Source organism: Chaetodon trifascialis, chromosome 10, assembly GCF_039877785.1.
Source record: "Chaetodon trifascialis isolate fChaTrf1 chromosome 10, fChaTrf1.hap1, whole genome shotgun sequence".
Taxonomy (NCBI): Eukaryota; Metazoa; Chordata; class Actinopteri; order Chaetodontiformes; family Chaetodontidae; genus Chaetodon; species Chaetodon trifascialis.
The window spans coordinates 18,272,746-18,285,500 of record NC_092065.1 but is presented as its reverse complement, the minus strand read 5'-3'; the positions used below and the strand labels follow the sequence as shown (position 1 = coordinate 18,285,500).

Sequence of the window (12,755 nt, the reverse complement as noted above, 5' to 3'; positions counted from 1 at the left end):
ATTGAGGGTGGCTTGTAAATACAAGGAAAATTGCAGTTGAGCCGTACACTGTCCTTGCTGTAGTTTGGACTGAAGTACTGTGCCGAAGGGCACTTTGTCAGAAAATAGATTGGACAGAGAGAAAGTTACCTCTGTGCCTCTCTGTCAGATTATTACAGGCAGGCAGGAGATTCTGATCATCAGCTTTGATGTTGCCAGCCCACTTTCCTCAGTAAGTCATGTTACTCGGAGCTATTGTTTTCACTTTCTCATCCAGTTTTGTCCTCTGTTCTATCCCACCAGTGATAGGAAGAGAATTTAAGGTGATTGAGCCAAACTGTGATTGACATAGCACATACCACTATTTGATTGCATATTCCAAAGCAAGAACACAAAAATGCATATAAATAAACAAATGCAGGCTTGATCTAAACCATAGAGCCGCCCTGACTTAAGATTTTCTTGGTCAATTAGTAGTCGTTAGATCAAACCATTAGTCGGCTAGTAGATGCAAGGTTATTATTTTTATTCAATTATTTGAGTAAATATCATTTTGTGCATCAGAAAATCCTTTGAATTTCAGAGACGCATCAGAAAGAATGTTATAAATGCTGTTAATGCTGTGCTACAGAAACCAAAACTGTAATAATGAGCCTAAAAAAAATCCAAATTTTACAAGCAGCCACATGTTGACGAAAGGCAAAAACGGTTATAATTCTCAATGTGTCGGAACAACTGGTGAGGAGCCTGGAGATTTTGTTAATTCATTTCAGGACAGTATAACATCACACAAGTCTCGTTGCTCAAAGCAGAGGAACAAATAACTTAGAAACAAATACTTAGACTTATTGACATGATGGATGATGATGATGATCATGATGATGATGGATCATTCTTTGTTGATGAGTTGGGGCAGCTGTGGCTCAGGAGGTGGAGCAGCCATCCACTTACCAGAAGGTTGGTTTTTCAACTCCTGGCCCCTGCGGTCTACACGTTGAAGTATCCTTGGGCAAGATGCTGACCCCCAAATTGCTCTCAGTGCTGTGCCATCTGTGTGTGAGTGTGTGTGTGTGAATTGTTACTGCTTGTAATGAGCAGGTGGCACATAGCCACACTGTATCAATGTGTGTGTGAATGGGTGAATGCTGACTCGTGTTGTAAAAGCACTTTGAGTGGTTGTTAAGACTAGGAAAGTGCTATATAAATACAGTCCATTTACAGTCTGTAATGACTGTTTGGAAAGAACGTAATGATCATGCTGCTTAGTCTTTATTTTTTGACTGTGTTTCAAAGCAATTGTCGATTGTTTTACAGGATGTGGCAGTAGATGAAAAACTACATGATGTTTCGGATGCTTCAGGAATAATGAAGGCATTTGAACAGGTGGATGTTTTTAGGACAGAAACAATGTCTATGATCAATCCCACAGCAGCAGTGTAAGAGCCAGTGGTTGCAATGCACTACACACGAGCAAATGGAAGAACTAATGTCTGCACATCTTTCTTGTGTGTGTGTGTGTGTGTGTGTGTGTGTGTGTGTGTGTGTGTGTGTGTGTGTGTGTGTGTGTGTGTGTGTGTGTGTGTGTGTGTATTCCCACTCTCCCCATTGTACCATTTTCACTATGTTGAGGTGTGCATTTTTGATGCACACACTACTTGGCAACAGCCTATTGGTGTATATCTAGGTCATATGGCCATCCATTAGTCCTGCCGCGACTGGAGACAGGGGGTTAACAGGGTTGGGGGTGATGAAAGGAGGACAGATGGAGTGATGGAAGGATGGAGGGAGTGTCTGGACTTAATCTGTGCCATCATATTAGCAACAGCTGGCTTGATGCTAGCTGTCATTTTTGCAAGGCTCTCACACTCAGGCACAAGCTGAGCACTTACTGCAGTGTATTCATGTAAACACACACACATGCAATGGAGTCTCCGTTTGAGACAGAATTGAGGTTCTGAGAGTGGGTATTGCTCTTGAATCAAGACTGGCATACTCCTATACCTATTATACCCTTTTTTTTTTTTTTTTTGCTTTTGAACAGGACTGTTATACGCTAGTTGGAAAAGTTGGGGTAGTGGTTAAGGATGTATGTTTTCTAATTTTGATGTTTATGATAAATGTTAGTTCTCACATCATGTCTAAATGTGTGTCTGTATGCTCTCACATGAATTTGCATTTTTGAAAAAACGTGTCCAAGTGCATCAGTCAGGGCAGAACTTTTTGAATTATTAATATGCATAATATCATCCCATATAGCTCCTGGCAGTGCGCAGCAAATGGCAGTGTGTTAGCTCAAGATGTGTAACCAACCCTTCCCAACCTATTTTGTTGTCACAGGCCATTTTTATATCGACAGAATTACTCCAGCCCTGCAGGCTCGAGGGAGGTCAGGACTGATATAAAGGTTAGGTCTAAAGTAGGTCAACACACATTACACCTTTTATCTCCTTTCCTCCTCTGAGGAAACTGTTAAGCTCCAATTTTTGTCTCATGTAAACGAGGTTGTTGCAACAGTCATAGGGACACAACAGATGCAGATAAATAGATGATGATGGAATGATCACTCTGCTTTATTTTGAAATCAGTATGCTCTTGTTGTGGGCGCGACATGGAGTCATGAGGAAATGTAGCAGGGACAGACTGTGCCAAGTTCATGGTAATTGCCACAGAATAGCTTATAATAGCCTGTTAAGTAATGTAAGTATTATTCACCTTTTTTTTTTTTTTTGCAGAATCATACCATGTCCTTGGTGCCCAGAATAAAATCTTGCATGGTCAGTACCCGTCTGCAGACCGGTGGTTGGAAACCAGTGCTATAGATTAGGTTTATTGTAGGCAGTCATGGCTAAGTTGTTGATAATAGTTGAACAGATCTTTACTTGTTTGTTGCTCTGATTCTATTTGGAGTTTGAATAGTGTGTGTGTTGTCTTTATTTATTCATTTATTTGAAGAAAATATTTCATAGTTTCACTTGGAAGAGTTTCCTTATCAGCCTGTCTGTTTTTCACTCTGATGTCAAAATGTCAAGAATACCATGCTACTTAAAGAGAAGCAGGATAATAAGACACTGGTAAAGCAACAGAAAAGCACAGTCTGTGAAGCCAAGGGTGAAAATGATCGAATTGAATTTTGTTTGATTTCATGGACTGGTAATACTTGAAATGTTTTTTTTGTTTTGTTTTGTTTTGTTGGACATAAATTTCTTATTGAAATACATTCAGACTCATTGCATGTGTGGCAACAGAGAGACATAGGGGGTATGACATCAGGGACAGAGGGAGAAGGGCCAACATGAGCGCCAAATCAGGATACTTAAACTCCATATAACATTTCCCACCTTAAATAGCACTTGTGTTGACAGATTGAGTGTCAGTGTATAATTTAGGATTACTGGACTGTGAAAAAAAGTTTCCTTCTTTTCAGTGTGAAATTAACTGGAAAAAAAAACTAAACGTGTACACACTAGTTCGACCTCTTTGACCCAAGATAAACAACAAAGTTATACTTTACAGGAGTGGGGCAGATCCTCTCTGGTTAATCTGTTTGGTTTGGTTTTTGTGAGCTACTTGGGGCCTGTAAGATCCTCACAAACTACTATTTAAATCTCTGTGTTTCAAGATTGATGTCTCAATCACAGACTATTTACATTATTCATACTGACATATTTTTCTGTTTCGGTTGTCAGACAGAACCAGTATAAAACCATGATTTGATTAGCAGATAAAGACGCTAACCATCAACCCCACAGTAGCTCTTGAAGTGCTGCATTGAGACTGCTGGTCTGATCAGTATTTTTCTTGAGATCATCTGAACATTATGACATATAAAAGGTAATGACAGCTTGTATGTGGAAGGATTGGCTGCAGGCTATTGGTTTGTTGCAAAGACTGTTGAAGATGACACAAACTTTGCATGACAGCATTATCTGTAGAGACCACCAAACAGTCTGTGAAGGCATATGTTAAGGTTTTGGGTAAAGCTTCCACATTCATGAAGCATGTGGCTGATAGTTCCAGATTTATGCACTGGGATAGGTTTTGGAAAACAGTTTTTGGGTCTGAAAAATGATCACGTAGTGTGAGTGAAAGATGAAAATGGACAGGAAAGGATGCATTTTCAAATTTAGCTGCATTAGTATGATACCATGTTAACCGCTATGTATGCAACCGGTTCAGTAAAGGGCTTCTTAGCAGATTCTTATACAGTGTTTTTGAGTAGAATTTAGGACAATGTGAAGCTGTTTGCTTGTAATGTCCTCTTGACTAAACCTATGGAACATAATGCCAGCAGGGATTTTTTTCCTGGGACGGCCAAGGCTACTAATAGACATTACATCTGCAACCCAGCCTGTGTTGTGTGTGCTTGAGAGAAACTGAGATTTACGCTAGTTAAATCAGTCAAGCATGTTAACAATATGCAGGTTAAGACATGTCAACATGCTCTTTTCCATACACCTCCCTCTGTTTCTCTCCCTCCTCCCAGTTGGTGTAATGATTACTAAAAGCAAGCATGCCCCATGTGACGGCAAGACAAGTGCTTTCACCTCAACAAGGTAACTGTGGGTCAGATGCTTTTGTTGTTGTTGCTTGTCTGTCCTTCTCATAGTTCAAGGTTAATGTTTGACACAGGAATGTGTGTTATTGACTGGCCTGGTGCTGCTACCTCACAGTTATCTTTTCCACAAGATCTTCCTATCACTGGGTAAATATTAGCCTAGCACCTGTGTGGCATGACTGTGGTAGATGAAGTTAATGCGAGCCTAGCCTGGCAAACTTTAGGCACTGTGTACAGTGAGTTGTGAGAGTTGGGGTTTAGCACGATTGCATGATGTGTTTCAATATTAATAGGTCAGTCAAAGGGTAGAATGACTGCTTAGGGTACTCAGTGGCGCTTGAATTTCTCCTTGGGCTCTCACTGGATAGGTTCTGCTCACATTTTGTCCTTTTGTCGCACTGATTGGTCCCACTGATACCTTATCTGAATGTCCTTTTGCTGTTGATGTCGAGTTATGTTTCCCCTCACAGTAGCACCTTCTCTATTACACACAAAACATCTACTCTTACATCTCTAAAGGCCAACTGAACCATTTAACCTCAGAGGACAGTAGCCCAAATGTTTTGATTTATATTTAGACATGAAAACCACACACAACAGTGTGTTTTTGACTGGGTTTGAAATATACTTCTTTGTCTTAAATTCTGAGTGTATGAAGGCATATTGCAATAAGCAAATTTATGAGATAGGCCATCTCTGATGTAGTAAGACAGGGCTGCTCGATTGTGGCAAAAATCATAATCAAGATTTTTGTGGTCAAAATTGAGATCACGATAATTTAACATGCTTACTCTGGAAACATCATGGATTTACTGAACATTTAATAAACTTAAAAAAAGTACATGTCTTACAGTGATGATGTATTATAATAATAAAATAAATATAAAGACTTATTTAATATGTGATATGCTGCATAATGTCACTTTTATTTGGTATACAGCACGTGAGAGAGGATTGCTCAAACGCGTCTCTCTCTGCGCCGATAGACGCCCTTCAAAATTCAAGCGGTGGCTGGCTGGACCGGGTTTTCGGTAGCGATGGCTCACTTGACCGCAACGAGCTGAACTAGACATGCCACAGCCTGGCTGAGAGTGAGTTTGAGCTTTTAGGGAGTGCCAAAAGCACGCTGCTGTAAAGGAAAGGGATGTGCAGGATTTATAACACAAGACAAAACAAAAGCGTCATTGTGAAACAGAATGCATTTCATCTCAATTATCTGTTCATAACTGTTGCTGCCAAACTCGTAATCAAAATTAAAACTCAATTAATGTCCCAGCCCTAGTAAGACTGTAACTCACAGCAAAACTGCTGGTGTGTGCATGTGATCTATGCACTCATCGATGCGTTTCTGTGAATAATGTGCACTGGACGTGGCCTGGTCCATCACTGCTGCTTGGATTGGCTAGTTGGCGAGGAGCATTTTCTCTCTGCTTTGGCACTACATCATTTTGCATGCATAATCCTCCCTTCAGTCTGCAGCAACAAGGCTGGCACACACACACACACACACACACACACACACACACACACACACACACACACACATACACATACACATACACACACACACACACACACACACACACACACACACACACACACACACACACACACACACACACACACAGTGATGACATGCACGACACACTCATCTTTTACACTTGCGTCATTCACCACACAAACACTACTGGATTGGCCTCTACAGTATATACTCAACTGACAGACCCACACACAACACAAACATATTAAGCATGCATGGATTCCACACCCATGTTCAGTCTAGACTGCATAATGTGCTCATACACAGTCTTTCTCCCATCAAATCCCGCCCTGCAGCTGTGAGAACCAGCTGTGATTGGTTTGTCCCATCAGTCCGCTTGTCTGCCCACATCTTGACCTGCCTGAGGGCCTGTACTGTACGTGGTATTAATTCTCTGTGTGTGACTGTCCTGGTACAGTGTGCCAGCCTGTTGTTTACTGTTATGTAAAGGCAAAAGCTTCATGCTCTTTCCATGTACTGCGCTGTGGGTTCAGCACTGTACTACACATGCACACATACACTGCAGCAACCGAATGCTATTTATAGCCCCACAAGGACAAATAAGGCTCCTTGTCGGGAAGAATAAATTTACCTTTTCACACTCATATCTTGGTCTTACATAGCTGCCTCTTTGAAAGGACAAAAGAGCAGAGGGCAGGAGGAAGAAATGCACAGAAGATATTGCAAGATCAGAAACGAGAAGGGAGTCAGTGAGGGAGAGTGAGTCACAGAGGCAGGGTTGAAAACGGAGGGAAGCAGGGAGTGGTGTGCTGAGTATACGGATGTGATTGTACTTGTGTATTTTTAATATGTACGTGTGTACTTTTAGAAGGAGGGAACAATTTGTTAACTGCCAAAACATGTGGGTTCGAATTTCCAATTCACAGTCCCTCCTCTGGCATTGATTAAACCACTAAAAATTCATCTGTTTATCAAAATAATCTTTCCATTAAAGTCTTCAAATGGCTTAGATGTAACTCCACACACCCCCCACCGCTTGCTTGCTGGTGAAGCATACCTGCTCACCTCAGACTCTACTAAACAAACACACAAACCTCTGCCGGTTTTATTTTTCTACACAATGATAAATGGAAATTTAGGAGTAATTCGGTCATACACGTTCAAACTAGAAGCCCATTCTGAAGAAGAGTGAATTGTACAGACTCGTCAAGTCAGAATGGTTATCTATTTTATGCATGACAACATTATCGGGATTTGGAAAGTCCCACCATACAAGTTGATGGGTTCCTTGTGAAACCCTGGCTGTCTGAATCTGTCTTTTTGAAACTGTAATTCAGTGTCAATTCCGGTCCTCGTGCCCCCCTGCCCTGCATGGTTTAGCCTACGTTTACACTTAGGGAAAACGCATATGTTTTCATGCGGTTTGACCTCTCATTTACACGCAAACAGAGTTTGTTTTTTTTTTTCATGGAAAATGTTGATTTTTAAAAACTCTGGCCAAAGTGGAGATTTCTGAAAACGGCGGTTATGTGTTGGCATGTAAACAGGGTTAAACGGTGTTTTAGGTTCCGGAACGTCACAACATGCAACTGAAAATACTTGGTTTGGCATAGTTATGGTGCGCTCGATGGCAGATTTATCAACAACATTTTTGAAAACAATGTTGTGTGCACAATGTTATTTTTGAAAACAGAGGGGCCAAAATAGCCGTTTTCCAAAATACCCTGCTTCGTGTAAACGTAGGCTCAGACACTGCTGTAATTGATACAGCTCCAAGGTGGAAATTCTCATGCGTGGCGTTGACTGCTTATTTTGCTCACGATACTGTACGTCTTGTAGCATACAAAAAACATCCCATGGACATGTTAACAAGAGTAAAAACGTTCATCAACCCACAGATTTCCCTTCTATAACAGTATATGTAGGCTTTGACATACTGCACTTGCTTCATGCACCAGTGAAATCACAGTTGAATAATGTGGGAGAGTGAAATCGCTCTATGAATGAATTTTATGTAACACTCTGTTCTTGGATATCATAATTGAGGACTTGTAGGCGAGACTGTTCTGTAGGCTGAGAGTCAGAGGGTCTTGTCTACTGTATGTGTTTGTGCACTGAAAGAAAATGAATGGGATTATATTGATCTGAGCAGAGCACAGTGTGGCCATCCAGACAGACCCAGGTGGTAACAGCTACGCTCCATTTACCTCAGTGTTTTACCATCAGCTTTGATTTGCTATGATCAGCTCACTGCTTGTTTGAACAAGCATAACGATCTGTCTGGAAACAGCTGTGACCCTCAGCAGTTGTTAATAACATGCTATGAATAGTTTGCAACTTGTCAATAGTTACAGAGCTCAGCAGAGAGGAAAACGAAGTATATGAGAGAGGAGAGAACAGGCAATTTTAGGCTAAGTGCTGCATCATTGTCTCTCTGGTTATCAAAGCAAAAAGACTTAGTCTCGACACACCTTTGTTCTCTGTACGTGTAGACTTGCATACAGTATGCATTTGCCTGTACGGTTTATTTATATGTGTATGCCTGTTTACATCTCCTTCATGTGGGCATGGTTGCCTGAAAATACAGTAGGACTAATCCACTCACCGCTGTTAACAATAGCACAATGACAACATGAAGCTGCAGAGCCGCAGCTTGATCCTGCCACACATCTGCAGTAGCTTCATTTGTCCCGTTTTGTGTGCAGAGATGTGCATCTCATTAGCAGATGGGATCCTTGTGGATATTAAGCAAATGACCGAAGAGGCTGCATTTTCTTGGTGTAGCAAGTTGTGGACTGAAGCCTGTTGATGCAAGCAGACAGGGAGGATGGAGGAGCAGTGGTAATGGTGGTGGGGGTAATCTTGGACAGTGGGTCTCTGTGGGCAGAGCAACTGAACTTGGTCGGAGACGCTGTGTGTCACATGTACTGACAATGTGCAGTCTGAACTGCTTGTCACGGCCACACACAGTGCTATTATGTGGACAGGCTGACACGGCCTGGTACAGTAGGTGGGGATGCAACATTACCACGTCCGTTCAGACCAAGTATAAGTTATTACATTTGGGTACTTGCCAATATTGACAGTGCTAATATGAGTACTGCCATTACAGTTACTATTATTTGACATTTTCTTAATATTTTACTGCAGTACCAACATGCTCAGTACACACACACTTTAGCTCAGACTGAGTACAGTTGCAATGCAGTAGAGGGGTTTTTATGTGTCAGTGAAACGTCTCTTGACAGCTGCAGCTAAGTCTCTGAAACATGGTCACAGCAGGAATCACATCTGATTGGCTACACAATCAAATACAGTTTCTGTGATGTGGTGACAGCTGGGAATCCCATACCTTGCCTGACAGTTGACAATTTAGCAGTGTGTAGTTTGCCGCCTGCTATACTTTTGTCATCATTGCTTACCCTAAAATATCTCCGAACTGCTGACCAATTGCGAGTATGTGAGTGCAGTGTCAGACCCCATAGTGGTATCTACATCAGTCTGTCTGTGATAGTAGGTCTTTGCTTGTGTTCAGGAGAAAATGGGCGTGGGTCTGGACAGACTGATAGATACACACAAAGAGAAGGAGTGGAGATGGAGTTTAAGGGCTCAGAGTTGGTGAGACGGGGACAGACAGCAAGTAAAATCATATTCAAAAGAAGAGGAGATACAAAGACAGGATGAATCGCTTAATTTGTTTCTAAATCCTGATATTAGATTAATAAATGCACAAATGCAAAAATCTCAACTGTAACATTTTGTTCTGATCAGAATTCTCTTTCTTCCTCTGTTCTGTGCTTCGCCTTCCCTCCTTCTCCATTTCTCCCCCTGCAGAGGACAAGCAGCTTGTCAGGATGAAGGAGGAGAATTTGTTCCATCGGAGGTTTTCTTTGTGCCCCAATGCCACCTCCCCACACAAGATTGACCCCCACACCCTCACCCGGAACCTGTCTTATGGAGGAGACAACGACCTCTACAACCTCAGTCCAGGTAAAAGGCCAAGAGGTCAAAGCTGGCAAATTAAATGTGAATATGACAAAAAATATGGTATTTCAGTGATTCCAGTGTCTGAAATGATGACGTGCTGTACTGTTTTTATTCCATCTAAATCAGCCAACCTCAGCTGCTGCTTAATGGCTGCTTTTGGGGCTGCCATGCTTTAATTGTCTGTCAGCAGGTTTATTTGCAGAGTTCATTTGTATGTGACTGTGTGTTGTGGGTTCCCACCAGGCAGTGAGACAGACAGGAACGGTCTCTCCATGCTGAGTAATGAACTTAGTCCTGCCCAATCACCAGGCAGCAAGGTAAGAGCACAGTTCCTGATTGGGCAGTTCCTCCACAGCTCACTCTAACCGACGGATTAGACGAGCTGCACATGTTTTTTTTAGTCTGTGACGATTTCTGATTCTGATTGCTCGCAGTATTAGCAACCTGAAAGTTGAGTAATTGTAATTTCCACCTAGCTTTAAAACATTTGTGCATTTGAAAGGAAACCAGATTATTGCTTTTTGATAAATAAGCATGTACCACACCAGGAAATGACAACATTTTAAAGTCATGACACTGCGCCAGTGTGGTGAAGTCATGTAAAAGCTGTGGGATTTTATGTCAGGGCCATGGTGGGAACTGTGTCTTCAGCACCACAAGGCATTTATTTGGCAACCCAGACCTTTATGGTCCTGATGCTGTCTCTTTTGCTTAAGTTTTATTAGTCCTAACAGTCTGTGTCCATTCTTCAGCTATACTAATTAAGAGTGGTCCATAAATGTTTCAAATGGCAACCTGGTTATCTCATCTTGTCATGTCTCCTCTCTTCTTGTCGCTTCGCCTCACCTCATCTTGCAAAAAATTGCCTATTTACTGTACATGTGGAGTAACACGCAGGCGCAGCTGCATCCCCGGCCCTCTGCCCCTTATTCCATGCTGAAAGTCTTTTTGGAACAATAATAATAACAATAATAATCCTTACCTTTGCATGTTGTCGTTTATACAGAGCTTGTAATAGTGCCACTTTAAGAGTGGCTTCTTTTAACACAAATAGATAACACTAAGCACCTGTGTGGGCTCACCAAATAATATTGTGAGTCATAGTGGTTTAGTGCATACAGAACAAGTGCTTATGTAATTACATATTGCAGTGAAATTACATTTTAATTTGCCACTGAGATTCTAATAATAACTAAATGATCAGAGGAGCCCATCAAAGAGTCAGTGCCCTTTGCTGTCTAACCGAGGAAGTCAGTGGTTTTGTGGTCACATCAGAGGCAGGCAGTCAGTTTCCTTGCTGATTGAAAGGGCCACCCACCTGCCTCATACACACAAGTGGCAGATCAGATGTGCTATTTGGAAAAGGGAACAATTAGACTGCAAAGTGTAGACTGTAAAACTCTGTCGTGGTTGTTCATTTATTGATTTAGATTTAATAATAGACAGAAATATTTTTCTGTCTTTTCTGTACTGTCTTTAGTTTGTATATATGTATATAGATGAATAGATATAAAATCTTCTCCCTCCTCTTCATCCCCATTGACGCTCTCCTCTCCACCCCACCTCCTCCAGTCTGAGTCCAGAATGTTTAATGGTGTTGAGAAGGACTGCCCCTCCCCCACAGAGAAGCTGGCCCGGAAGGAGTCTCTCAAGGTACACATCACTTGCTGCCATGAGACACTTGTGCAAAATGTTGAGCTTTATTATGCAATCGGATTTATCATAGTCCATATAATTTACCTCTTCAGTATCTCTGTCAATCAAAGCTCAGTGGGTTAACTGTACACAAGCTGTTTGGGGAGCTAATGAAATTGTACCTTTATGTTTCAAATGATCAACAATCAATCATGTCACTGATAACCAAAGGCAGCAGGATCACAGTAGGATGGCAAACATTTGCTTGACTCTGCTTCCACCTAGTGTTGGTGCTCTCAGATCAGTCCTGTGACCAGTAAGACTGATGACTCATTCATGTGTTTTTATTTTGCTTTCTTCTGTTGTGCAGGTCCAAAAGCAGAATTACAGGCAAGAAAAGAAACGGGCAGCGAAAGAACTGTTTAGCGCACTGAAGGATCCCAGTGTTGTCATCATGTCCAACTGGCTAAAGGTGCGGCGATGTGTGTTTGTCAGAGCTGCGACATTGACTCCCTGAACAACAATATCTCTGCAGTCACACTGACAGCACACTATTCAGACTTTGTCTCATTTGTCATTTACACCTTTTGCTAATTGTCATCCTTGTTTCAATTTGCACATTCACTACAAAAAACTGTGCAACAATGGAACAACTCAGAATGTGTTCATGCTCATCTTCAGTTTGCTAAACATAAAGTCAACCTTTTTTTTCATCTTGCTTGTCAAACCTGTTGTTTCATGTTAAGTCATATGTCCTCTGTCCTCCATTATGTTCTGATACTAACATTTCCTCTCATCATCGCTTATCCTTCTTTAGATCCGTGGCTCTTTGAAAAGTTGGACCAAGCTGTGGTGTGCCCTGAAGCCTGGAGTTCTTTTGATCTATAAGACCCCCAAAACGGACCACTGGGTGGGCACCATCCTGCTCAGTGCGTGCAAGCTCATTGAAAGACCCTCCAAGAAAGATGGCTTCTGCTTCAAGCTCTACCACCCACTAGACAAATCCATCTGGGCTGTTAAGGTCAGACATGTTTGAAGGCCCCCTGGCTCATTTTTATGAACATGGGATTTAACAGATGATGAAGAAGACTTCAGACT

General features: G+C 41.7%; 1 protein-coding gene across 3 annotated transcripts in view; it reads left to right on the top strand.

Annotated features, from left to right (window-relative positions):
• osbpl5 (oxysterol binding protein-like 5) overlaps positions 1-12,755 on the top strand; it is a 48,044-nt gene that overhangs the window by 22,340 nt on the left and 12,949 nt on the right. Inside the window, exons 1-6 of one of the 3 annotated variants that reach the window (XM_070971786.1) lie at positions 4,514-4,532; positions 9,870-10,025; positions 10,266-10,339; positions 11,595-11,675; positions 12,028-12,129; positions 12,475-12,678. In XM_070971786.1, the coding sequence (XP_070827887.1) occupies positions 9,890-10,025; positions 10,266-10,339; positions 11,595-11,675; positions 12,028-12,129; positions 12,475-12,678 (597 nt within the window). In that variant the 5' untranslated portion in view covers positions 4,514-4,532; positions 9,870-9,889. Of the gene's footprint in view, positions 1-4,513; positions 4,533-9,869; positions 10,026-10,265; positions 10,340-11,594; positions 11,676-12,027; positions 12,130-12,474; positions 12,679-12,755 lie in introns of those variants that run through there. The other 2 variants (XM_070971785.1, XM_070971787.1) reach the window with 2 other exon arrangements.